General features: G+C 38.6%; 2 protein-coding genes across 2 annotated transcripts; both read right to left on the bottom strand.

Moving 5' to 3' along the window:
• Positions 1–2,360: 2,360 nt before the first annotated feature.
• On the bottom strand, positions 2,361–12,062 carry LOC111395279. Its single transcript, XM_023021264.1, has 2 exons — positions 11,971–12,062; positions 2,361–2,706 (listed from the first exon to the last, which is right to left on the bottom strand). The coding sequence occupies exons 1-2, from the start codon at positions 12,060–12,062 to the stop codon at positions 2,361–2,363; spliced, it is 438 nt and encodes a 145-aa protein (XP_022877032.1).
• Positions 12,063–23,689: 11,627 nt separating this feature from the next.
• Positions 23,690–24,614, bottom strand: LOC111395278. Its single transcript, XM_023021263.1, has 4 exons — positions 24,489–24,614; positions 24,226–24,401; positions 24,016–24,124; positions 23,690–23,924 (listed from the first exon to the last, which is right to left on the bottom strand). Exons 1-4 carry the CDS (start codon positions 24,612–24,614, stop codon positions 23,739–23,741), a joined length of 597 nt encoding a protein of 198 aa, XP_022877031.1. The 3' UTR covers positions 23,690–23,738.
• Between the last annotated feature and the right edge of the window lie 1,079 nt (positions 24,615–25,693).

The raw sequence follows: 25,693 nt of genomic DNA, 5'->3' as shown, positions 1-25,693 counted from the left end.
TCTTTCACGAACACTTCAAGTTGCATCATATAGATGGTCTCCTCAAGACGTCCATTGAAAAATGCTATCTTGACATCCATTTGCCAAACCTCATAATCATAATGAGCAATAATGGATAAAAGGATTCGAATAGATTTAAGCATGGTAACTGGTGAGAAGGTTTCTTCATAGTCAATGCCTTCTTTTAGGGTAAAACCCTTGGCCACTAGCCTTGCTTTGAAAGTTTCAACCTTCTCATCTATACCTCTTTTCCTTTTATAGACCCACTTGGACCTTATAGGCTTTACCCCATTAGGTGCATCTATAAGATCTCAAACCTTGTTAGAATACATAAATCCCATCTTTGAGTTCATGCCAGATTTCCATGATTCAAAGTCTACATCCTCCATTGCTTCCTTCTTGCTCAGTAGAGATCGCCTGATAGGATTCTCTATAAATCAAGTACCTAGAAATTGGTCTTACAACCCTTCCCACTGCTTGGTCTTGTCCTTTGTTAAGACCAAAGTCTTCGTTATCCCCATTGAGAGGGGCATGTAGATGTGTAATAGTAGGTGCTTCATTCTCTACTACCTTTAGTTCTTTTTGCCCATGAAGTTTTGTGGGCACCACTTGCTCACTTACCTGATCAGCAACCATTGGTCTAGTAGGAGGTTCCAAGTTATCACTATTAGATTCTATGCAGAAATCTGAAACTGGGTGATTTGAGCCATGTTCTAGCATATCTTCCAATGGAATCTTAATAGTAGACTTGTGTTCTTCTATATACTTATTCTCTAAGAAGGTTGTATTTATATTAACAAATACCTTCTTATTAAAAGAATTCTAGAAGTAGTAACATCTCGTTCCTTTTGGATAGCCTACAAAGAAATAAAACTCTGATCTTGATTCTATCTTATCCTTCTTTCCCTTTAATACATGTGTTGAACATCTCCATATCCGAATGTGGTGCAAATTAGGCTTGCGCCCATTGCACAACTCAAGAGGCATCTTGGGAACTGACTTAGATGGCACCAAATTCAAGATATAAATAACTGTTTGTTGTGCATATTCCCAAAAGAAAATAAGCTACTAGATATAAATAACTGTTTGATTTCTTCTTTTTGAGACACCATTTTGTTGGGGAGTTCTTGGTGTACTCAGTTGGGATAATATCTCATTATTCGACAAGTAGACTTTAAATTCTTGGGATAGATTCTCGCCACCTCGATTAGATAAAAGGGCCTTGATACTCTTACCTAATTGTTTCTCAACTCTGTCCGAAACTCCTTGAATTTTTCCAAAGCTTCGGATTTATGAGACATAAAGTATATGTATCCAAATCTAGAGTAATCATCTGTCAAGGTGTTAAAATACTCGTATCCACCTCTAGCCCGAGTATTAATGGGTCCACAAACATACGAATGTACTAATTCCAAAATTTCTTTAGCTCTTAGTCTCTTAGCCTTTAAAGGTCTCTTGGTCATCTTTCCTTCTATATAAGATTCACAAGTAGTATGGATTCCACCTCTAACTCATTTAAAGGACCATCATTTCCCAATCTTTGAATCATATTTAGATTGATATGACACAATCTAAGATGCCATAAGAGAGTTTCATTAGTACTAGACAATCTCTTTCTTTTCTTAGCAGTAGTAGTGTTATGTATAGAGCCAATCATAGACTTAAGACATAACGACTATTAATCATATGACCTGAATATATAACGAAATTATTTAACTCAATTACTACGTAGAATGGGTAAAAAGTATCAAATAACCAGCATGATATAAAAGTGCAATGAAAACCAAGTTCTATGTAAATTAGAAAACATAATAACAGTCATCTAACATCAAATCTCAAAACATAAAAAGTAAAAGTGCAACATCTTTGGCAGATACCATTGCTTCTGTACCAATTCTGAGAGTGTACTCCCCTTTATTGGGGTGTTTGGTTTCCTAAAACCCCTGCAAAGAATTGCAAACATGATTAGTGGATCCAGAATCTACAATCCAGATATTAGTAGAATCAACCACTAAGCATGACTCAATGAATAGGGCACTGCCTTTACCTTGTTTCCCCTTAACTAGGTGATCTGGACAATTCCTCTTCCAATGACCCTTTTGTCCACAAATAAAACACTTTTCCTTTGGTTTCCTATCGACATTGGTTTTCTTCTCCTTTGACTTGTTATATGGCCTTTTGTTTGGCCTTTTCTTCTTCTTTTCTCCTTTGCCACCAAAAGGCTTAGGGTGAGAGGGTCCAGCTGTAACAGTAAAAACATTTCCACTTCTGGCCTTCAAAACAGTTTTAGCATTTTGGAGTTCTTTCATTAATTCCGTCAGAGACATGTCCATCTTGTGCAGATTATAATCAACTATAAACTATGAGAACATCTCAGGAAGAGTCCCAAGGACCATGTCAATCGGCATCTCAGAATCAATGTCAGTTCCTAAAACCTCCGCAGCATTAAAGTGACCAATCATGATTAACATAGGGTCACTCACAAATGTGCCCAGTTTCATGTGCGTGTTCATAATTGCCCTAATGGAGGCTTTCCTAGTTTGTCGATTTTGATGTCCAAACATCTCTTGAAGACTTTCTATTATGTTAAAAGCAGTTTCTATATTCTGATGTTTTTGTTGTAATATATTTAACATGTATGCCAAAATGTAACAATGAACCATCTCATTAGAATGACACAACTTTTCATATGCAGCTTTTGAGATTCTGTGGAGTCATCTTTAAGGGTTTCGGGATAATCTTCAGTCAGCACAAATATATATTTTTTAGTGGTAAAAACAATATTAAGATTTATTTTCTAGTCAACGTAGTTTTCTCTCACAAGTTGATTTTTGTTAAGTATCACTCATAATGGATTAAGAGATTTTTTTTTTTTTGTAAAAAAAATTAAAGATTCGCGTATTAATAAAATGAGTAATAATATTTGTATGATGCATGTATATGAGTATGCAAATATGGACCCAAAACTATATCTATTAATCAAAAACCTTAAGCCCTTACAACATGCCCTATATAGGAGGTCAATATAGTTGTTGGCAAGGTTGAGACCCTCCACTCATTTTATTGAGTTAGGCATCTTATGCCATCAAAAAATAAAATAAAATAAAATCACGATTGATTGATCATTATTTGGCCTATGAATAATTTTGTTGGAATCTTCTATATGAAGTCACCCAAAAAAATTCATATATAAGTGTAATAACCCCAATCAATAATTTTAAAATATCCGAAACATATGAGGTCATCTATAGGAGAGTGTCCTACCATTCCATTTTAAAAAATTCTATTACTAGATCCAATTTTCAGCTAATCTAAAATAACATAGTTTTCCTATAGGGAGATCTTTGATACTAAACATATGTATTTTAATAACAAATTGGATGATGGAGGAGGATGTAGGTTTATATATACTTATAAACCCCCTCCCACTTATTATTTTGAACCATTGGATTTTTACTTAGTAATTACTCCAATAAATATAAATAATTATAATGGCATTAATTATTAAATAAAATATTTCTCAACCACCTCCAATTAATTTAGAGTGCTGAAAAAATATTTAAATGCAAATGCATTTGATTTTAGTGCAACGGGTGGTATCAATTTAATCTACATGACATGTGATAATAATTAAACATTCATCCATCCATAAAGTGGTAAAAGCAATAATTAAATGAAAAATAATCACTAATGGCCCATCCTAGAAATATAAATTAGGGAAAAAATCATATATGTCTTACTAATTGTTGACACATAAAAATTCGACCCAAATTGAACGGCCCAAGGAATGAAGCCCAATGGGAGGATCCTCAAATCAGATAGCCCAAAGAATGAAGCCCAATCAGACAATTCAGGATGAAGGCCCAAATAGGGAAGCCCAAGAACGCGGTAACACCATCGCCCAAACTTGCAAATTGCCCAGGATTTGAGCGAATGGAGTGCCACGCAGTCGCCCAGAACTGCTACTCTATTCTCGCCCAAACCTTCGAGTCGCCCAAGGTCTTAGCAAACATGAAGTGTTGTGGTTATAAAGAAGCGCAGTTATCAAAGCAATTATTAAGCAGCCCTATCACGTTCCACGATTCAAGGAATTCAATCGAAAACGGTTGAACGACGAAGAGTAATGACAGCAGTTAAAAAAGGCAGTTCCATGACAAGTTGGCCATTACGAGGAAAGTGGGCAGTTATAGAACGATCAAGTAGTTTTTAGGTGGTTGATCACAAAGAGATCATCCAGGGAGTATAAAAGGAATAAAAGACATAGAGCAAAGGACCCCGAATCAAAAAACTCTCGAACAGAGAACATGTAATTTTAAATTTCTTAGTTTAGATTTAAAAACTTCTTTCAGTAACTCGTGTGCTTGCGCCCCTTTGAGGCATTCTGTTTTTATTTTCCGATTGTAAAGACATTGCCAATAAAGAACACCCCCTTTTTGGAACTTTGTCTCAAGAGGTTTGTCCCTTACACAATCTTCTGATCCCTTTTTAATTGTTAGCGACGAACCCGCGCGAAACAATTTGGCATGTCCAGTGGGACAGTGGTGTTTGGTGTTGAAAATACAAAAGGTGAAACAATATGTCTCAGAGATCCGATAAGGAAGCAGCAAGTCAGGGAGGAGTCTAGTCTGTGATCGAGCGATATGAGGAGCAACATGCCTCTTTACGAACAGATGGACAGAATCAGAGCAGTAATAGTCGTTACGAACCAATGACAGAGTTGAGTCCTCGAACCATGCGTGTACTACTTGGAGAACTCACACAAGATGTCGTTGAACAGGTAAATCTTCGAAGTATTCATAATATGGAAAGATTTACCCAAAATGGGAATGCACATTATGACAACATGGCCAAACAACTAAACACTTTGAACGAAATAATGAATAAGTTAGTACGCCAAATATGTCAACCGGTTATACCTCTTGCAAATCACTTTCAAACTAGGACAATTGTGGGACATAATCCCTCAGCCCTAAATCCGAATCAAGGGATAGAACCACTTTCTGGTCCCTCTACTTCAAACCAAGGGGGTGGTGCAGTGCCAAATCAGAACAATGGAAGTGGTACGCCTAACTTGGGGGGTAATCCAAATGTAAGAGATAATATCCTAAACAATGGACAGAGTACCCCACGTGTTAATGAGGGAATAGATGTTCAGGCTAATGGTAATGGCCCTAGTCATTGTAACTTTGTTGCCAATCAAGGACCAAACATCAGGTCTCATGCAAATCAACTGGTTAACCAACCTGTAGGAATTCCATATGACCCCAACGTCATGTTGAGGAATCAGATTATGGAAATCGTACAGGATCAAATGGCTTTTGGGGCGCGTCCTATCATTAGGCTGACTTACACAAAGCCATATCTTGATTGGGTAGACCAAGCATATCCGTGGCCTAGAGGGTATAAAGTGCCAGAATTCTCACTGTTTACCGGATTAGGAGAGGTGTCTACTCTAGAACACATAGGGTGATTCACATTACAAAGTGGTGATGTAACTGATTACCATAAAATGAGGCTTTTCCCTAGTTCATTAACAGGAGTAGCTTTCTCCTGGTTCATCAACTTGCCAGCGAACTCTGTTTAAACATGGCAACAATTGGAACAATTATTCCACGCTCAGTTTTATAAAACTGAGTCTGAAGTCACTTTGGTTGATTTGGCGAATCTACGTCAAATGCCAAACGAATGGGCAGAAAGTTTTCTCCAGAGGTTCAAGACAGCAAGAAGCAAGTGTTTTGTACCTCTGCCCGTAAAGGAATTTGTCAAAATCGCTCGGGGCTGTTTGAGCTTTGATTTAAAAAAGAAATTTCAAGACAAGGAATTTTCTGACCTTTTCCAGTTGAGTGCGAACGTGATTAGGTATGATTGACTGATCAGAGAAGAAGAACAGATGAAAAATTCTAGTAAAGGGGCTTATTACAAAGACCCAAGTTTTGACGTTCATACCATCAGCGACGAGTCATACGATCAAGCCGAAATGTGTTTGGCTGAATTGGTCAAAGGAGACACATATACTTGTCCTATAATGGTTAAGCCTAGACCATCGAGCAAAGATGAGCACATGAAAGATGGAAACATAAAGGCTAGAACGTTCTCGTTCAATGTAACCAAAGTTGACCTTATATTTGATAAATTATATAGGGATAAGCAGATAAAGCTGAGCGATAAGCATAAATTGCCAAACCCTGAACAAATTAAGGGTAAAAAATATTGTAAGTGGCATAATGCATGGTCACATTTAACTAACAATTGCTTGGTTTTTCGCCATGTATTGCAGGATGCCATTGAATCAGGACGAATTACGTTCGACGATAAGAAGAAGATGGCAGTGGATGAAAATCCTTTTCCACAGCCACTTGGAGTGAACATGGTGACGTCTGGTTTCAAAAACAAGTTGCCAAAATTCAAGTTGGTCATAGATGATGGAGAAGAGGACCTTGGACCACATCCCAATGTCTTTGAACGAATCAAGGGGAAAGAGCCAAAAAAGGACGAAGACGTCCTGTGTGCAAGATGTAAAAGAGAAGTGAGTGGGAACACGGAGAAACCAGGGATATGGCAGCATCCCCATCGCCCTACTTTCTTCCCAAACACTCAGCCTGGTAGAGGGCGAGATACATCATTCTATAGAGGACCACCTTTTGAGAGGCAGTTCAGGCCAGTAGATAATGGGAGAACATTCAGATCGCAACCTCGCTGGCCAAATGTATGGCATTCGTTCCAGTATAATGCAGGAAGGACAATACCCTTCGATGAGATGACTAGAACCCAACAAAGGCGTTTCCAACGAAACTATGGACGAATGATGAGGCAGCAACAGGGAGTGCCACAACCTAAAGCACCTAAACTACTCAAGGTAGTCAATCAAAATGTTCTCAAAGATAGTGAAGAGACCGGTACAGATGAATCAATGAAAGAACTGCCAGAAACTTTTTCTGGGAGATCAAAGTTTGAGCGAGACAGAAGGGATGGAGAAGATCCAGATCAGCCCCTTACTATCTAGTTCGGTACGTTACCTCCTGTTGTGGCTAATAATTACTTACTGGCCAATGAATTCAAGAATAAAGAAAAAGAAGAAGAAGAAAGGGAGGACAACGAAGGAGAGGCTTGCGTGCTGGAATGTGAAGAAGGCCAGACTTCTGGAGAGGCTTACAATGATGAAGAAGACGATGGGATGACAGACATCGAAGAAGAAATCAACCTAGAAGTAGAAAGAAAAAGGAGAGGAGTATCTCACAATACTCTGTTGAAGCAACTACATCGTGAGGGAGTTCGCGAAGTAGACTTGTTGGGAGAACCATCTGGGCGTCCTTTCGATTTCTACGTACTATACGGGACGCCCAAAAGAAAGAAGAGAGTCCCTCGCTCTGAAAAATATGGGTCACCTCCAAGAATAATGCCCCCTACCACTGGTTGGGTAACTGATGAGGAAGCATTAGAAAACAGTAAGGAGGAAATTCAGGAGACAGAGGCTCAGCACTATATGCTGCACGTCGACTTATCATAGGGGGATAATTCGACAGAAAACAAGCAGGAAGTAGAAATAGAAGCTGTCGAAAAAGTTATTTTTAAACGGCCAGCCATGAAATTGACTAAACATTTAAGGCCATTGTACGTTAAAGCTCTAATTAATGGCATCCCTGTGGCAAAAGTGCTTGTCGACAATGGAACAGCTATAAACACCATTCCATCTAGGATGATGAGGAAATTTGTAAAGACAGATGGTGACATGATTCCAACAGAAGTCATCCTTACGAGTTTCAATGGAGGAGCAACTTCAGCTAAGGGAGTTATGCCATTGGACATAACTATAGGAACAACTACTAGGACCACAGTCTTCTTTGTAATAGATGGTCCTACTAGTTACAATGTGTTACTAGGAAGAGATTGGATACACGGAAGTCGCTGTATACCCTCATCGCTCTATCAATGCCTGATTTTTTGGAATAACAAGGGCGAAGCATAGGTGGTACAGGCCGATCATAGGCCTTTTGTCGCAGAAGCAAACTCGGTGGAAAAGTTCATGTACAAAGGAAACTATGGACCTGTCAGGGTAGTACAAGATGGGGAAGAAACTCAAGTTGTCGCGCAAAGCGAAGAGTCATTTTCAGTGGACGCACTCACTGAAATGTTCAGACAGATGAGGCCAAATATAGTGGCCCTAGAAGAGCCAGTAATTGGCAAAAGAATAATCAAGGAGTCTTGAATGAATTCTAAGCTACAAAAGTAAATGGCCAATGTTCAGGCCTTCAAAGCCAGACTAATGGCTTTCAATAAGGAATACAATGACAAGGCGAAAGAAGAGACAGCCCTGAAAGCGCTGAAAGACAAATTAGCAGTATTCGAGTTAGAACAAAGCATTGGCCGAGAAGTCAACAAGGTGGACTGTTTAGAAGAAGAAGTACTTACAAGGGAACTGGACGACGAAGTGATGCGGATCATCAAACCTGGATACGCTCAAGCACAAGACCCTCTGATCAAAGTAAATATTGGCAATAAAGGAGAAGATCGTCCAACATTCATCAGCCAGATGCTCGATCAAGAGGTTAGTGATAAATTAATCACTTTGCTAAAGGAGTATAAAGATTATTTTGCTTGGGAATATGAACAAATGCCTAGTTTAGATAGAGACTTAGTGGAATATAGGTTACCAACTAAGCCTAATTTTAAACCTCATAGGCAGCCTCCTAGACGTTTTGCTCCTAATGTACTCCCTGAGATTAAGAAAGAGATAGAGCGATTATTGAAAGCAGGTTTTATTAGAACAGCCAGGTATGTCGAATGGTTGATCAATATCGTGCCAGTACTAAAAAAGAATGGTAAACTAAGGGTGTGCATAGACTTTAGGAATTTAAATATAGCTATACCCAAAGATGAGTATCCAATGCCCACGGTGGATTCTTTAGTAGACTCAACTACCGAACACGTCATGTATTCTTTCATGGATGGGTATTCAGGATACAATCAACTTTATATAGCTGAAGAAGACATACACAAAACTGCCTTTAGATGCCCTGGGTCTCTAGGATATTTTGAATGGGTGGTCATGCCTTTCGACCTCAAAAATGCAGGAGCAACTTATCAAAGGGCAATGAATTTAATCTTTCATGATATGATAGGCAAGTTTGTTGAAGTGTATATAAATGACATAGTGGTCAAATTCATTAAAGAAGAGGACCATTTCGAACAGTTAAGATGTTCGTTTGAGCGAATGAAGCAATATAAGCTAAAGTTAAATCCCTTGAAATGTGCATTTGGTGTTAATGCAGGGAACTTTCTTGGTTTCTTGGTACACAAAAGAGAGATTGAACTTGATAAAAATAAAGCGAAAGCCACTTTAGATGCCAAACCACCTAGCAACAAAAAAGAATTGCAAAGGTTTCTAGGCCAAGTAAACTTTTTAAGATGCTTTATTTCTAATTGTGCAGGGCGAACTAAAGTCTTTTCGCCTCTCTTAAAGCTGAAAAATCAGGACGAATTCGTCTAGAAAGAAGAACATCAAAAGGCTTTTGAAAGCCTGAAGACATATTTATCAAGTCCACTAGTGTTGGTGTCACCAATCCAAGGACGGCCAATGAAAGTGTACGTATCGGCTGAGAAAGAATCAATAACTGGAATGGTCGCACAGGAAGACCAATTTGGTGAAGAAAGGGCAATTTACTACTTAAGTAGACGGTTAACAAAATGTGAATGTAATTACTCTGCTATCGAAAAATTATGTCTTGCATTGTATTTCACATGTACAAAATTCAGGGCTTATTTACGGCCCGTAACCGTTTATTTAATTTCTAAAGTAAATTTAGTTAAGTATATGTTCTCGCACCCTATTTTATACCAAAGGGTAGGCCTTTGGACATTAGCTTTATCAGAATTTGAGATACAATATATACCTCAAAAGGCAGTCAAAAATCAGGCTTTGGCTAACTTTCTAGCCGATCATCCATGCCTTAACATGCCCGAAGAAATTGAATTAGAAATCAATTCGTTCGAGCTAAAACCTTGGGTGTTGTATTTCGATGGGTCAAAAACCTCTAAAAGTGTAGGAGTAGGAGTAGCATTGATTAATCCTTTAGGGATTTGCTACAAGTTCACGTTCACTTTAGACAGGATGTGCACCGACAATCAGGCCGAATATGAAGCCTTAATCATAGGCCTAGAACTAATGATAGAAATGGGAGTAAAAAATGTGATCGTTAGGGGCGATTCTCAATTGGTAATTCACCAATTGATTGGTGATTTTAAATGCCAAAGTGATTCCATTATAAGTCAATATGAGATCGCCCAAGAATTGTTAGAAGAATTCGACCAAGTAGAACTTCAATGCGTTAATAGGATATATAACGATGTGGCAAATGAGTTGGCCCAAATGGCCTCAGGATACTCAAAGGTTTTGAATTGGAAGTCTACTTGTGAGTATGGAACTATATTGCCCGTGACCCAAAGAAGGGCGAGAAGGATTGAACTTCACTGCATACAAGATTGAGATGCAATGGATTGGAGAACAGAGATTAAAAGGTTCCTTAAAGAATCTAATGGAGGGATTAGTAGGAAAATGAAGCTGTGTTTGCTGAACTATACACTAATAGATGAAGAATTGTTTAAGAAACATTCTAATGGTGTATTGCTAAAGTGTGTAAGTTTGCAAGAAGTCAGGACGATCATGGCTGATGTGCACGAAGGGATATGTGAAGCTCATCAAACTGGCCAAAGGATGAGATGGTTAATTATTAGGAGTGGATATTTTTGGCCAAAGATGGGAGAATTATACGTTCAGTATGCAAAGAGTTGTTTAGCATGCCAAAAGCATCGTCCAATGCAAAGGGCGCCAGCACGAGAGATGACACCTATTATTAAACTTTGGCCGTTTAAGGGTTGGGCGATAGACCTGATAGGGAAGATTTATCCCCTATCGTCTAAGCAACATACTTTTGTTATAGTTGCAACCGACTATTTCACCAAGTGGGTAGAGGCAGTACCTTTGAAAGAGATCACCCAAAAGAATGTTATAGAGTTTATCCGTAATCACATCATTTATAGGTTTGGAATTCCACAAACGTTGATGGTAGATCACGGAATATCTTTGAATGGGGATCAAGTGAACAAATTTTTGAACGAGTTTGGGGTTAAATTAGTAAACTCCACACTATATTACGCTCAATCCAATAGACAAGCAGAATCTTCTAATAAGATTCTAAAAAATATAATCAGAAAGATGATAGATGAAAATGCCAGAAATTGGCACGAATGTTTGAATAAAGCCTTATGGGCTTATAGAACATCACCTCGATCAAGTACCAAAATTACTCCTTTCCAACTTACTTATGGACAAGAGGCCGTTTTGCCTATGAAAATCAACGTGCAATCGATTAGAGTGTGCTTGCAACATAAGTTAAATGATGATGAGTATACCGAATCACTAGTTCAAAATTTATTGGGGTTGGACGAATTAAAATTGGACGTCTTAGATAGATTGCAAGTTCAAAAATAAAGAATGGCTAAGTTTTATAATAAAAGAGTCATAGCCAAGTCGTTCAGCCTGGACGAATTAGTTTGGAAGACAATACTCCCTTTGGATAGCAAGGATCCAACCTTTGGATAGCAAAGATCCAAAGTACGGGAAATGGTCGTCCAATTGGGAAGGACCATACAAAGTAAATAGTGTGTTACCCAATGGAGCATATCATTTGGAAGATTTAGATGGCACCAAGCACGTGAGATTCATCAACGGCAAATATTTGAAAAAATATGTTCCTTCTTTATGGAAAAGTGAACAGATAAAAGTGTAATCAAAACATGTTGAACGATTAAGGATAAAAGGTCAGAGCGAAATACGTTCAAATAAATTCCTTTATTATCAAACGTTCATTACAAAGTTGCAAGATACAAATAATAGATGCTCTACAAGCTACAATTAAAAGTAAGCTAATCTCCCGGTCGATCGTCGAGTAAGAGGGTGGACTGGCCTCATACCGCCTTCCTAAATGCATTGCTGCAATGGCGGGTATGAGAAGCACTCTCAGCAAGTAAGGTGGCCCGGAAGCATCCCAAAAATTGCCTTCCATCATTGAACCCCTTGTAAAGGACAAAGAGACGATGGGAAAAACTTTGATGGGAAAAACTTTGCTGCTGGCCAAAAAATATTTCCTATACTTCCCATACCAAAGGTGATATCAACACAAGTAGTAAAATGGGCGTACCAAACAATCCATCTTTATAAAAGACGAAGGTTTTGGATTGATTGTCAGAATGCCAAACAATGGCAGTAAATCGATTTTGAAGAAGAGAATGAAAATGAAGATGGAAGATGGAAAGTGCGAAGAATACGTGCATTTATAGGAGGGCGGAGATGAAGAGACAGAATATCAGCAGCCACATTCTGCCTAGTAAATAGAATTAAGTAGCCCAAAGTCTTGGGAAAAAGGTGGAAATATCAAGAGAGAACGTGCAAGATTTTTAGCACAAAACAGTTGAATGCTTGAAAGATTGGCGATTAAAAGACAAACGTCAAATAAATGCACAAGAAGTTAACATAGATGTTCATTAATGATGTACAAGGTTACAAAGGGAAAGTCAAATGCGAAATTACAAAAAGAAAAAGTTAAAGCATTATATGTCTTAATTACAATCCGCCCCATACCGAATGAATTCTTTCCCTAAGTTTTTCCCAGTCCTCGTTTTGCCGAGAGGAAGTGATGCTCAATTCGGCCACGACATCATCATCAACTTCCAACTTCTTGTACTGCTCGACCAAGGACTTAGTTCGCTCAATTTCTTGTGAGGCGTTATGCTTTTATGTAGCCATTCTCGCCTTGCAGTCGTCCATTTTGGCCTGAAGTTCCTTCATCTGAGCAGCCAAATTAGTCATCAAAGAGTCTTCACTCATGACTTCGAAAGAGATTTTTTCAACTCGCCCTCAGCTTTGTTGATCTCCTGACGTAAAGACTCTTTTTCAGATACGGCGCGAAGATATTGAGTACTTTTGGCCTTCAGTTCAACATTCTTGGCCAGCAGGGAGAGGATCTCGGAATGGATAACTTTCAACGTCGCTTTAAAATCAGCAAAAAGATTGAGCGACGGAAGTGTCAGTGCTTGCTCTAACTTCGCATTCAAATGCTCAAGCTTATCCTTATGTCTGGCAGCACTAGCCTTACCAATGTCCATATCCATGAAGGACACGTACTCAAATATTGACTGCTTGAGGAACTTCATATCTTCCTCTAAAGAAGTAGCAGGACGACCAGATGGAGCAGGGCGAGATGTCTTGACTTGTCCCCAGGAAGCGAACAAGTCTCGGATGGAACGCACAATCTTATCAGCATCCCGCAAAGAAGATTGCCAATGCTAAAGATTCTCACTACAACGAACAAGATAGAAATAAAAGTGAAGCAAAGATTACCTCATCAATAATCTTGGAAGATGGCATATCCTCAGCCAAGTTTGCCACCTGTGGCTCCACCATTCGCGAGGACTTCCCATTGTCTGAGCGAGAAGATGTTGCCACAACGGGCAGACTCATAGGAGCATCTGTAGAACTCAAAAGCAACAAATCAGAAACCAATAGCACAAGCAAAGGTAAAGCATCAAAAAACTGAATTACCTTCTGCTTCGATGGTTGGGGGGTTGACGCCCTGGGAAGAAGGTGGCTCATCCATTAGTTGTGATGAGGATTCTGGGATTGAAGATGTCTCTTTAAGCGTAGTCCCTTCATCAGCTAGTTTGGATGAAGCGGCCTCAGCGGAGGATGATGGAGCAGGAACTGTCGATACCAAAGCCTTTAAAGGAGAGGCTGAACTTTTCTGAGAAGTCCAAATAAATCATCAGCACACAGAAAAGTTTCAAGTATGGAAAAGTATGCTTGTGAGTAAACCAATTTAATTACCTTCCTCCTGATGATAAGAGGGGTATCATCATTATCATCAACATCATCCTCCAGAATAGGAGATGCTGAGGCTGGCCGTTTGCAGCTCGGGGTACTTTTTTCTGCAGTAGGCTTGGCAGGGAGAGAAGAGAAGGACTCCGGATGGACAAAGGAGTGACTAAAACAGGAGGATGGGAAGAAATGCTAGGCTGGTCCAGTAAATGAAAGGCACAATTGGCATTAGTCGCAAACAATCTGCGCTTCACTGACGGCCAGAGCTGTTCAAAAAAGGGATGGATGACATGGCTAGAATTGAAGGGGGCTAATGAAAAATGGCTCGTCAAAAGAAGATTGCGAGCATTTATAACCTCTGCCTCCGCCTTATTAATAATATGGAAGCGGTCTATCAAGTTCCTTGAATAGCAAGGAGAAATAGGCCAGGTTTAGCCGAAACCAAGTTGGCGAGCAAAAAATTGGGGAGCATATATTTCTACCCCTGCCTTAGCATTGGTCCCAGTCAAAATATCATGAAATAACTCCCTCCCGATTAAAAAATGGATCCAAATGAGCAGAGAGGTGCTTACGCTGTCTATAGTGGAGGGAGGATGCACATAGTCTGGAGTCAAAAAGGGAGGAAAATGAAAGAAGGAAGGAATTGAATCCAAAGAATAAAAGAATGAAAAAATGTCCCTTCTAGACATATTTACAGGAGCAAGGGGCTCAATGGCTAGCCCATAAAAGCTAGCAGAAGGACGAGAAATTGATGGAGCAACAAGCAATGGAAAATAGGATCTCAACCACATTTGAGTGAACCAAAGAGGTCCACTGCCAGTGGGAGATGCACCATTCTTCAATTGAGTTTGAAGAGAAGCCATGCCTCTATAAATGGCAGCCAAAAAGAAAGAACATAAATTCAGAGGCCTGCCACGCGCCAATTTGTGCGCTATGGGTAAATAGCTCAGGGAGGGCTTTATGCTTGGCACACACAAAACATATTTACAAACCCAAACCAGAAGAAAGGCCACTCGCTCAGTATAGGAAGGCTCAGCGCTCGAATGGTTATGAAGAATTTGCAGGCTTGAATAAGACTCGGTGAGGGTTTTACCAAACTTTGGGGCGCCACCAGAAACCAAGATACCAGGAAAAATGGTATCGCCCAAAGGTGGCAGATTCACTAGGGCCCCAACATCCCTTAAAGTAATAGATATGGGGCCAAGAGGGAAAACAAAGGTATTATATTCAGAAGACCAAAAACTTAAAGCGATCGAAAAAAGTGCTGAATCAAAAGTAGGGGGTTGAAGAGAGATTTCTAGCAAATCAGAAATCCTAGCATTATCAAAAAGCGCCTTAGTAGGACCATGGTCTACAAGGCGAGCATGCCACCTACGGAAAACTACGTCAGATTTGGGCCAAGTGCGAATACCTCTTTCACGAAGTGACCCTAACGGCAGAGAGTTTAGAAATTGAGGGCCTTGAGTACAAGGAAACGGCTGGCCCACCGTCACTTGTTGGACTGCCTCTGCATTGTTGAAGAAAGGACCTAGGTAGAACTCATTGAGTTCGACATTGGCGGATGCAAGAAAGTTCGGAGTTATGTATGGACGATTAAGGAGTTTCTGAAAGTCATCAAAACTAAGGAGTCGCCAGATTGAGATTGTGAAGTAGCCATTAGGGACGAAACGGAGTTTTTCAGAGTTACGTAGTAGGGAAGCAAAGAGATGAACAGTAAATTGTGGGAGAGAAACGCGAAAAAGTGAGGCGTGATTTAATGGTGCAGTGAAATGGCGTATTTGAGGGTTAGAAGGGTTTGCAAAACGTCGCACCTTTTCAAAGCTATGGAAGAAAACAATGATTGAAATTTTTGGAAATTTCGAATGTTGCTGGAAACACAAAGGTGAATATGGCAAAATTTAATAATTGGTATTAATTCTGCCATATTGGGGGGTAATTGTTGACACATAAAAATTCGGCTCAAATCGAACGGCCCAAGGAATGAAACCCAATGGGAGGATCCCCAAATCAGATAGCCCAAAGAATGAAGCCCAATCAGACAATTCAGGATGAAGGCCCAAATAGGGAAGCTCAGGAACGCGGTAACACCATCGTCCAAGCTTGCAAATCGCCCAGGATCTGAGCGAATGGAGTGCCATGCAGTCGCCCAGAACTACTACTCTATTCTCGCTCAAACCTTCGAGTCGCCCAATGTCTTAGCAAACATGAAGTGTTGTGGTTATCAAGAAGCGCAGTTATCAAAGCAGTTATTAAGTAGCCCTATCACGTTCCACGATTCAAGGAATTCAATCGAAAACGGTTGAACAACGAAGAGTAATGGCAGCAGTTAAAAAAGGCAGTTCCATGACAAGTTGGCCATTACGAGGAAAGTGGGCAGTTATAGAACGATCAAGCAGTTTTTAGGCGGTTGATCACAAAGAAATCATTCAGGGAGTATAAAAGGAAGAAAAGATATAGAGCAAAGGACCCTGAATCAAAAAACTCTCGAACAGAGAACATGTAATTTTAAATTTCTTAATTTAGATTTAAACACTTCTTTCAGTAACTCGTGTGCTTGCGCCCCTTGGAGGTATTCTGTTTTTACTTTCCGATTGTAAAGATATCGCCAATAAAGAACACCCCTTTTTGGGACTTTGTCTCAAGAGGTTTGTCCCTTACATAATCGTCCGATCCCTTTTTAATTGTTAGCGACAAACTCGCGCGAAAGACTAATATATATTATTTCCGTTTATACTATTAAATATATTTAGAAACCAAAATTACTACTTAAAATTATAATAAAACAAAAAATACGGTGTATGGAACTTTCCTTTTGGAATCTGTAACTAACATTAACAATCACAGAGAGTGCAGTGGCATTAATTGAAAATGTCGGACTTTTGGGAATTTGAATTCATAATGATTTTTAGCTGGTACGTTACAATTGTAATTTCGATTTGGGAAAATAGATTATCGACGACTGTGTGAAGCTTGTTATACTAACTTCTTCACGATGTAGAGAGATTTTGTTTGATTTTCTATTTAGATCATTTCCAAGATTTTGTAAAAATGAAGGCAGGATTTTGTTAAGATGTGTAGTTTGGATGTTGCAATTTCTGTCTTTGAACCTCGTTATTCATTTGATATCAATGGTTATGATTTGTGTTGTCTTTATGCATCGAAATTTGAAGATTTGTTGTCTATTCCAATCAATACAACATTGAAATGTGGGTTTTCCGTCTGTGAATTCACGGGCATTCTAGGTAAGGAAGCTGGGCGTGAGATGTTGCTTGTGTATCTTGAATAGAATTGCTCAATTCACATGATTATTCCTATATCCCTTGTTTGTGTGGCACTATTCTTTCTTTTACTTAAGCGAGTTGCACCTGCAAAGAGAAATCTAAGTAACTTTTTTTGATCCATAATGCCATAAATCATAAAGCATGGCCAACATTTCTTTGGTTCATAACCTTAAAATTACCACGAAGACCTAAACCTCCAAAGATTACACTACTTGGGTACTGTTTATTAGTGATGAAGGGTAGCGTATTTGCAAACAATTAACATATGAACAAACATGAGTATTTAACATAATCTTTAATTGTTATTTTTAGCTTAAAATTTTAAACTGAAGCGAATAAGGTATAAGTCATATTATTCATCACCTGTGGTACAGTCCAAACTTTACTTCATTAGCCTCCAAATTAGGATGTGTCCACAGAAATGATATGTTGCGGCATTGCAAAAGTCACATGGTAGTTGAACTTGATTGGCTCTGACTGTCATCCATTACAGGAAATTTTTTGTGAATTTGTGTCGGAACTTCAATTTTCCATTAAACCCATCAAAAACCAGCCTTAAATTCATTCAATTTAGTTCTGGGATTTTTTGTTTACACAGAAAACTTTCAATTTAATATCAAGAACATCGGCAATGGATCTATTCCAGAACTCCATTGTTGTTCGAATGAGAAGCGTCCACGACAAGTATTTGATAGCTGAAGAAGACGAAGAATCCGTAACAATGATTGATATCAATAGTTATGATTTGTGTGTCTGTATGCATCAAAATTTGAAGATTTGTTGCATATTCCAGTCACTGTAACATTGAAACGTGGGTTTTCACTTTAAAAAAAAGGTAAAAAAAGGAAAAGAAAAGAAAAGAAAAGAAAAAAGAGTATGTGTTCCATGGTAAACAATTTACGAAAATACACTCGTGCTATAAAAATGTAGATGATTTTTCCGTATAGTTTCCCACATCATTAGAGTAGTATGGAGTTTTTCTTAACTTGTTGACATTTCACCTTCCAGGAATGAGATCACTGAATGTGTTCGTGACATGGAACGGAATGACGTTTGGACTTCTCGCACCCAGTGGTTGTTTATATGATAAACTAACTGAGATGATATCCAAAGAGATGAAGATCAATGAAAAGTCTCAGGACTTGAAAATTGAGTACGATGCAGGTGGGAATATGGCCCCAATAAGGATATGAAATGACTACTCACTACTATTCTATTTGGAGCTTAAGAAAATGGAACCCAGTTAACAGAGTATGCACTACGTGTCGAAATTTTGGATATGACAAACCATGATGCATCTAACTTAGAAAATCCTATGGACATTTCATGCTCAGCAGTCAGCCCTTATATGGTTATGTCAGAACCTAGCAATGTACTCGTTAATGCATCTTGCATAGTACCAACTATGTGTGAGTTTATCACCACCATGAATATAACGGATCAGACACCTGAGGAATATGGAGTTGAACAGGAACAAGTTTCGGGTTCCAAGTCCAATGTCGAACATGTTTCAAAACATCAGATTTTCATGGACAAGAAGACGATGAAGAGGACTATCACGTTATACGCCATACGGAACAACTTCCAGTATAGGCAGGGCCGGTCCTGTGATTGTCGAGGCCCGAGGCAAAGTCTAAGGCTAAGTGCATTGGATTGGATTTGAGTTTGAAGTTGTGGGCAGCATTTTTGCATCACTGGGTGTGGTTCAAGTTCAACTATAAAAGAGAGAAAAAAAAAATTCTGGGCCCAAAGTGAGGCCCCCCTAGATATTGGGCCTGAGGCATAGGCCTCATTTGCCTAGCCCCAGGACCGGGCTTGAGTATAGGGTTCACAAATCTGATCAACGTGAATATGTTCTGAAGTGTCGATAAGACGATTGCAAATGGAAATTTAGAGCATTGAAAACGGGCAAAATAGATTCTTTCAAATTTCGTTATATTCGTAATGTTCATAGTTGCGTAATGGACATAGTTATTAGAGATCATCGTCAGGCAAAAAGTTTGTTGATAGGTGAATTTATAAAACAATATATACACGTCCGCCAGAACGATATACACACATGTTGACTTTATGCATGATATGTTATCAACATACGGGGTGACATTAACATATGGCAAGGAGTGGAGACCTTGGGAGCATGCGTTGGAGTCAATAATGGGGGATCCGAACATGTCTTACAGTAAGCTGGCCATTTATTTGAGCGAATTTGAACAGACGAATATGGGGATAGAAATAAGTATCGAAATTGATGGCGAGGGACATTTCAAATATGCTTTTATGTCATTAGGTGCATCTATCAAAGGGTGGGAAAATTGCAAATCTATGGTCGTTGTTGATGCTACATACTTGACCATCTTCATTATGTCATTATGTCATTAGGTGCATCTATTTCTTATGCATGGTCTTGTGTTCTAGCAAGTGCAAATAGTCTCTATAAGGTATTTCTTCACTAGTTGCAGAGATAATAGTATGAATAACTTATCCCTATGACTTTTAGACACTGGTGTTTATATATTTATAATTCTATTTGCTTACTATGTCAAAAACTTAGGGGCAATATCTAGCATTATCTTTGCCATCTTCAAACTAATGACATCCACTAATGAATTTGTATTATCTGTAATGTGAATTGTAGGACGAAATTGGCTACCACAAATGGTCAAGAGCACACATGCGAACTAACAGATTTTCAGCCATGACATCGAACATCGTCGAGTCGGTAAACTCAGCTACAAAACCGATGAAGCACTATCCCATTGACTATTTATTCGAATCGTTAAGGAATACAATACAACGTGATTTTCAAAGAACAGAGGTAATGCACAAGGAACGTTCACACGACTCACACCAAAATCGGAAGAATTGCTGAGAAGGAATGCAAAGCTTTCATTGAAACTAAAGGTACATATAGGAATAATAATCCATATTTGTAGGTTGATAATTTTATATAGCGTGGTATATCCAACTAAGTTTTATCGTTATAACCCACATTCCTTGATTTATCAGTCAATATATATGATACATCAAAGTAATTTGTCATTATCTATAAATTTTGAAACATTAAAGTTGTCTGCATAGGTATTGATATTTACAATATGGAATTGTGAGACTCATGTAATGCATTTCATTGAGCGTTTGAGTGGTCGTTTGTCCTATGTATTATCCTAACATCATTTTCGTGTGTCTTAGGTATCTGCGTCAAATGATTTCTTGTTTCAAGTTTTGGATGATATCGAGCAACATGTTGTCGATTTGAGGTTAATGACTTGCACTTGCTGTCATTTCCAATTGGATGGGATTCCGTGTAAACACGCATTAGCTGTGATTGGTGATTGATGCGAACAACTGTACAATTATTGTTCAAAATACCACACTAAATATTATTTTGCGGGATCTTACGCTGGTTACATAATACCACTGGGAGATCGATCCCAATGGGGAGTGGAAAATTATGATTGTCGTGACAATATTTTGCCTCCTAGATCGAAGAGGCAACCAGGCAGGCCAAGAAAGACGAGGAGAAGGTCAATGTTGGAGTTGTTACAATTGACCAAGTGTGGGAGGTACAAGGGTAAGGGTCACAATAGTAGAACATGAAAGAATCCACATCCTCTTATTGGTGTACGAAAGTGAAAACGAGGACCAAATGTTTAGACAAGGCATATATTCCATATCGTTTAATATCTATATATCGTAGACTATTAGTTTCCATAGCAGCACATGTCTATGTTTAACGTTCTCCATTGTGTAATGAACACCATTTTGAAATAAATGATTCACTTGCATTAATCTTTTTTTTATCGTCAATTATGTTACATGGATGGATTCACGGCCTAATGCACATTATTCAACTAGATGTTATTAGACCATCCTCGAATAGGAAGATGAATTACTAAGTTTCGTGTATTGATTAAATCTTATGTTTCGTCCTATGTTCCGTGTATTGGTTAAAAGTTATGTTTCATGCATTGTTTTAAGTATTCGTCCAGGTTGTTGAACTTGATAATATAGGAACATTTAGATGCAACACAGGTTCACAAATTTTCCTTTTCATTATGGGTATCATTCTAAGGATATTGTTGCATAGTTATGTAGTCACTATTGGATATTTGATATGGTGTAATTCTTTTATATTCATTTTTGGTGAACAATGATTGAGTTTTGATGCCTACAATACGTGTTACATGGCAGAATAGGACTTTTATTCCTTCAAGGATGCTTGTGATGTTTATGGTTATAAAGATGCTGGGAACTATATGTTACATGTTCATCGTACATAATGCATTTTACATTTTCTGTCCATTGAGCTGCTCATTTGTTAGCAGTTGTTACGTATTATGAGTAATGTGTTGACTTTAATTGTTGACCAGTTATATGCAAGCGATACTGGTATAGTTCCATAAAACATCACGAAATTTGTTCAGTGTGAGGAAAACCTGCTACGAAATACTAAGATAAACTAGTACTTAAATATAATAATAGTTTAATGCAATAAAATAATTCTTAAAGAAACGGCATTAATATTTATAATTCTTAAAGAAACTAGTCCTATGGGATATCACTGGCAATCTTCACTGCAAGTGGTTCAACACGCTCAAATACATTGACAATATTGGGTTGCCAATTCTTGTTAATGACCATGAGGCAGGGCAGAATGTATGCAAATGCCTCTATATCGGCTACAACCATTCGATCTCTGACTGCTAATCTGCTTGAGTTGTACACATTCAGAGCCCTTTCCTTGATGTTAAAGTGCCCGAGTATCCAATGTGCTTTCTTGCCCATCATGATAGGAATAAGTATGTGTTCAACATCGGACCAACGTGTGTTACAATGCATGTAATCCCCGTTCGCGTACTTGACTAGAGATTTGAACTTTGATATTTACCTTATATCGTCCCTGCATATCTTCTATGCAGAATGACTATTGAGCCAAAGAATGAATCAATTGTGGTACATTTGACTGACCGATTGCCAAATTTTACCAACTTTCGGAAGAAGTAGAAACAAACATTAACATGCTGCAAAAAATGATTTAGATGTCCACATTGTTAATAAATAGAATATAAAATTACAGTCTAGATGAGATAAAATTGGTATTCTAATCCCAAACGTACAGAATCCCTAAGGTATACCGACACAACTCGTGCCACCATGTCTTTGAGTCAACCGTGTATGGCCCAAACTGAAAAGGGGGCTTCAGATTATCCTTTTTTGGTGGGAAGTTGGATTCTCTGTAATGAAAAATTATTGAAATGATCAAAAATTCATGGTGTGCAATTACAGGCAAACAAATAGAATGGAGAATTACATGTGTCCGACCCTATATCCGTCGTTGAACCATTCATAAAAAAGCTCAACATCATCGTCATTTGGCGGCTCCATTTCCTCGTTAAAGGCATTCATGTTGTATGCAATTTCATTGAGGGTCCCTCAGTAAAAGAAGTGCACGTCCTATCGTTTAGCAAAAATTATTTCTTAAAATTTTTTTAAGAATTAGACTTCTTATATTACAAATCTAGTGTGTTCGTCAGATGATTACTTATGAGTGTGATTTCAATAAAATCAGCAAAATATACTGTGTTAGTTCGGGAAGGAAATACTTCAAAAAATTTAAATAACAAACTGAAATTTATTGAGTTATTGTGACGTGTTAGAAAGAACATTACTACTGCAGCTGTATCGGGAATAACTTCGATAAAGCTCCCTTCTTGCTGCTTAGAAGTATTGATTAACTGGTTTGACACCTATATTGTATTATCAATAAGACACATTATAGGTGGCAATATACAACTTGACTGTGAAATGACACGATATAACATTGACTAACATGTTACGATCAATTAGATGCCAACATTTGAAGTAAGTTAAAAGAAAATAGTGGCGTATAGGTCGCATATTGGCATTGCTGACATACATACCTCATTAGGGAATAGTTCCTGAACAATGATGTCTTTGCCAAATTCATCACTCACATGCAAACGTGACATATGTGTCTCGTCATCATCAACCTTAGAAAAAATAGTTTTCGTATGCCAACCATATTAAAATTAGCATGTAGAATACAAATTCATATTCTAAGTAGGACGATGTGTGAAACCTAAAACACAATTCAAATAACACAATGCAAGAAAATGGGGTAGTAATGTCTGCGATACCTGATATGCAAACTTCAATTTCAATGACATAGCAATCTTTATTACCTCATCCACTTGAATAAGATCCTCCTCGGTATAGTTTATATCGTTCGTTACATCATTTTGTATCTGTTCCTTAATAACAGCGGTTAGGCATTCGGATGTGGCGGGATTGCATTCATCGTGGCGTAAATCGCTCTGATTTTGTGATGACTATTTATGTTCCTTGTAAACCATTCTATCAATGGTTGGGGTATTTGATTTTTCTCCACAATCAGCATGCTACGGAAAAATATATTGGTGGTTGAGCATTACCCTAATGTGACAATATTTGATATACTAATATGTAAAAGTCTAACTTATTATTAGTTGTCCGTGCTTCGGTGCAAGCCTGTACATAGCTAAATATCAACATATGAAACCAAGAAAAGAAGAAGAAAAGAAAGGAATTTATAATAAAACAAACTTATTTTGAATTGTTGTATATGAATCTGTTATGTGGTCTTTCTGAACTCTGACCTTTAATCGCGACCAGACGGGTTGCGAGTAGAGGTGATTAATACCCCAGACTTGTCTATCCACATAACCAACTGCATTGCAGGCAGGTCCAAAATGCCCTCGCATTCCACATTTCACCTGAAAATTATAAAGCTTAGGTTGAGTCTCATTTTCTTTGACTGTAACTAATTATTACTGCATCCGTAGAAAAAAGAAGTCATTTTATTACAGTGTATTTCTCAGCTCCAAGCTTATGGTGCACGACGAAGCTCCAGTCAGGAACATATAAAGCGAATGCTGTCACCATGTATATAACAAACGCAACAAACCCTCCAAACCTGCAATTGTTACATCAATTATCGGTGCTTATCTTGGTGTTAAAAGGGTAAGTAGTATATGTTCGGTTAGTACTATACATTATCTGCATGCGCATACTTACCATTGCCATTTGTAGGCGGTGAAAATGGAGAGATAACCGGGGTTTAGAACTGTTGGTCTGAGCTTGGTGGTGAGGGTCTCTATAATAGCCACGACAAAGTATACCAAAGCTATTCTCTGTATGAAAACACAATAGCTGATGTTAAGAGAGAGACATTCTAGTTTCCCTTTTCTTTTCTTTTTTTTTCTTATTTTTTTTTTTTTTTTTTTTTTTTGGTGTTTGAAGAACAAATGTTTGATTCGACTATGACCAATTTTGAACACATTGATGTTATCATCACCTTGGCACGTCAACCCGCTAGCGAGTGCGAACTCCTCAACAGAAACTTTCAAATGTTTACCGGCAACTTTAAACCACATCTCGTCATGAGTGGCTTGTCGCACTTCCATCAATAAAAACTTGTGAATAACTTGATGTCTATTAGGCAATTTTGTTGTCAAACGACCTCCCCGAACGATGATGTAACATCGGTTGTTTATTATCAATCGACCTCGGCCAAATGATTGATTAGTACATCGACACAATTATCGAGACAACACAATTCACTTTATTATGGACCGTTCGAAGCAACCTATTTTTATAGTGTCGCTCACGGTTCTTGCTCCATTCCTTGGAAGGCTATATTATTATTGTTGAAGCCCACTTAATTGAGTCGAGTCTCGTTTGTTGGTCCACCACTTAACCCTAACCTAACTTACCTATTTGGACATTTTACTTGGCATATAATCCCTCTCTTGTCTCGGCCTCCATAGAGTGCGTTTTTCCCTTTCTCTTTGTGAGTCTCCCTCTCGGCCTCTCCCTTCTCCCTCACTGTGACCTTAGTGGTTAACCTTTTGTAGGCATATTATTGTGTTTCTCCTTCTCCAATTGGTAGCAACCGGAGTGGGGGCGGCAAGTGGTGGTGTTGGAGTTGTCTCAACGGTGTTAGTGTCGATGTTGTGGTAAACTGAGCCCGATTTTGCACGTGGTGGCGGTGGAAATCAACCCTACATCTGGCATCAGAGCAGTAGCAGCTTTCCTCGGCCTGAAAATCAGCAAAAACCGACTGCAGTCGCGGGTTTGGGCGAAAAAACCGTGGCTGCAACCCTCATTTCCGGCCAATCCAATCACTTTTCAGCGAAATCGATCCCATATTCGAGACCAGCAGGCTGAGGCGCCCCTTCGTAGGTGGCGCGTGGCGGCGATTTCGGGAGAACTTCCTTTGGGCAGTTTGCTCATTTTAATCCGCTGAACGCACTGACACTGTTTATTTTCTGTTTCAGGTTATACAGAAAAAGTTGGACAATTTTGCCCCCGGTGGATCGACGGTTGAATCTGCATATATCTATTGAATTACTTTAGGCCAAGATTGCGGCCCTAAAGCAGTAGATTCGCATCTCTCTCGATTATACGGACTCAGACACGTCCGCTCTGGCAAATTGGCTTAACCCGTTAATTTTTCAGCATTAGCGCGTCATCGTGTGGGGTG

This window comes from Olea europaea, chromosome 6 (assembly GCF_002742605.1).
Source record: "Olea europaea var. sylvestris chromosome 6, O_europaea_v1, whole genome shotgun sequence".
In the NCBI taxonomy this organism is placed as follows: Eukaryota; Viridiplantae; Streptophyta; class Magnoliopsida; order Lamiales; family Oleaceae; genus Olea; species Olea europaea.
Note: the sequence above shows the minus strand (reverse complement) of the source record. Positions and strands in the feature narration are given on the sequence as shown.

Coding starts and splice junctions, on each gene's coding strand:
- LOC111395279 (XM_023021264.1), bottom strand. CDS start 12,062: ATGGAAGGCAATTTTTGGGATGCTTCCGGGCCACCTTACTTGCTGAGA. Junction 2,707..11,970: donor GCAATGCATTTAGGAAGGCG/GTATGAGGCCAG, acceptor ATGACTCCACAG/AATCTCAAAAGCTGCATATG.
- LOC111395278 (XM_023021263.1), bottom strand. CDS start 24,614: ATGGAAGTGCGACAAGCCACTCATGACGAGATGTGGTTTAAAGTTGCC. Junction 24,402..24,488: donor AAGGTGATGATAACATCAAT/GTGTTCAAAATT, acceptor AGAAAAAAAAAG/AAAAGAAAAGGGAAACTAGA. Junction 24,125..24,225: donor ACCGCCTACAAATGGCAATG/GTAAGTATGCGC, acceptor TAACAATTGCAG/GTTTGGAGGGTTTGTTGCGT.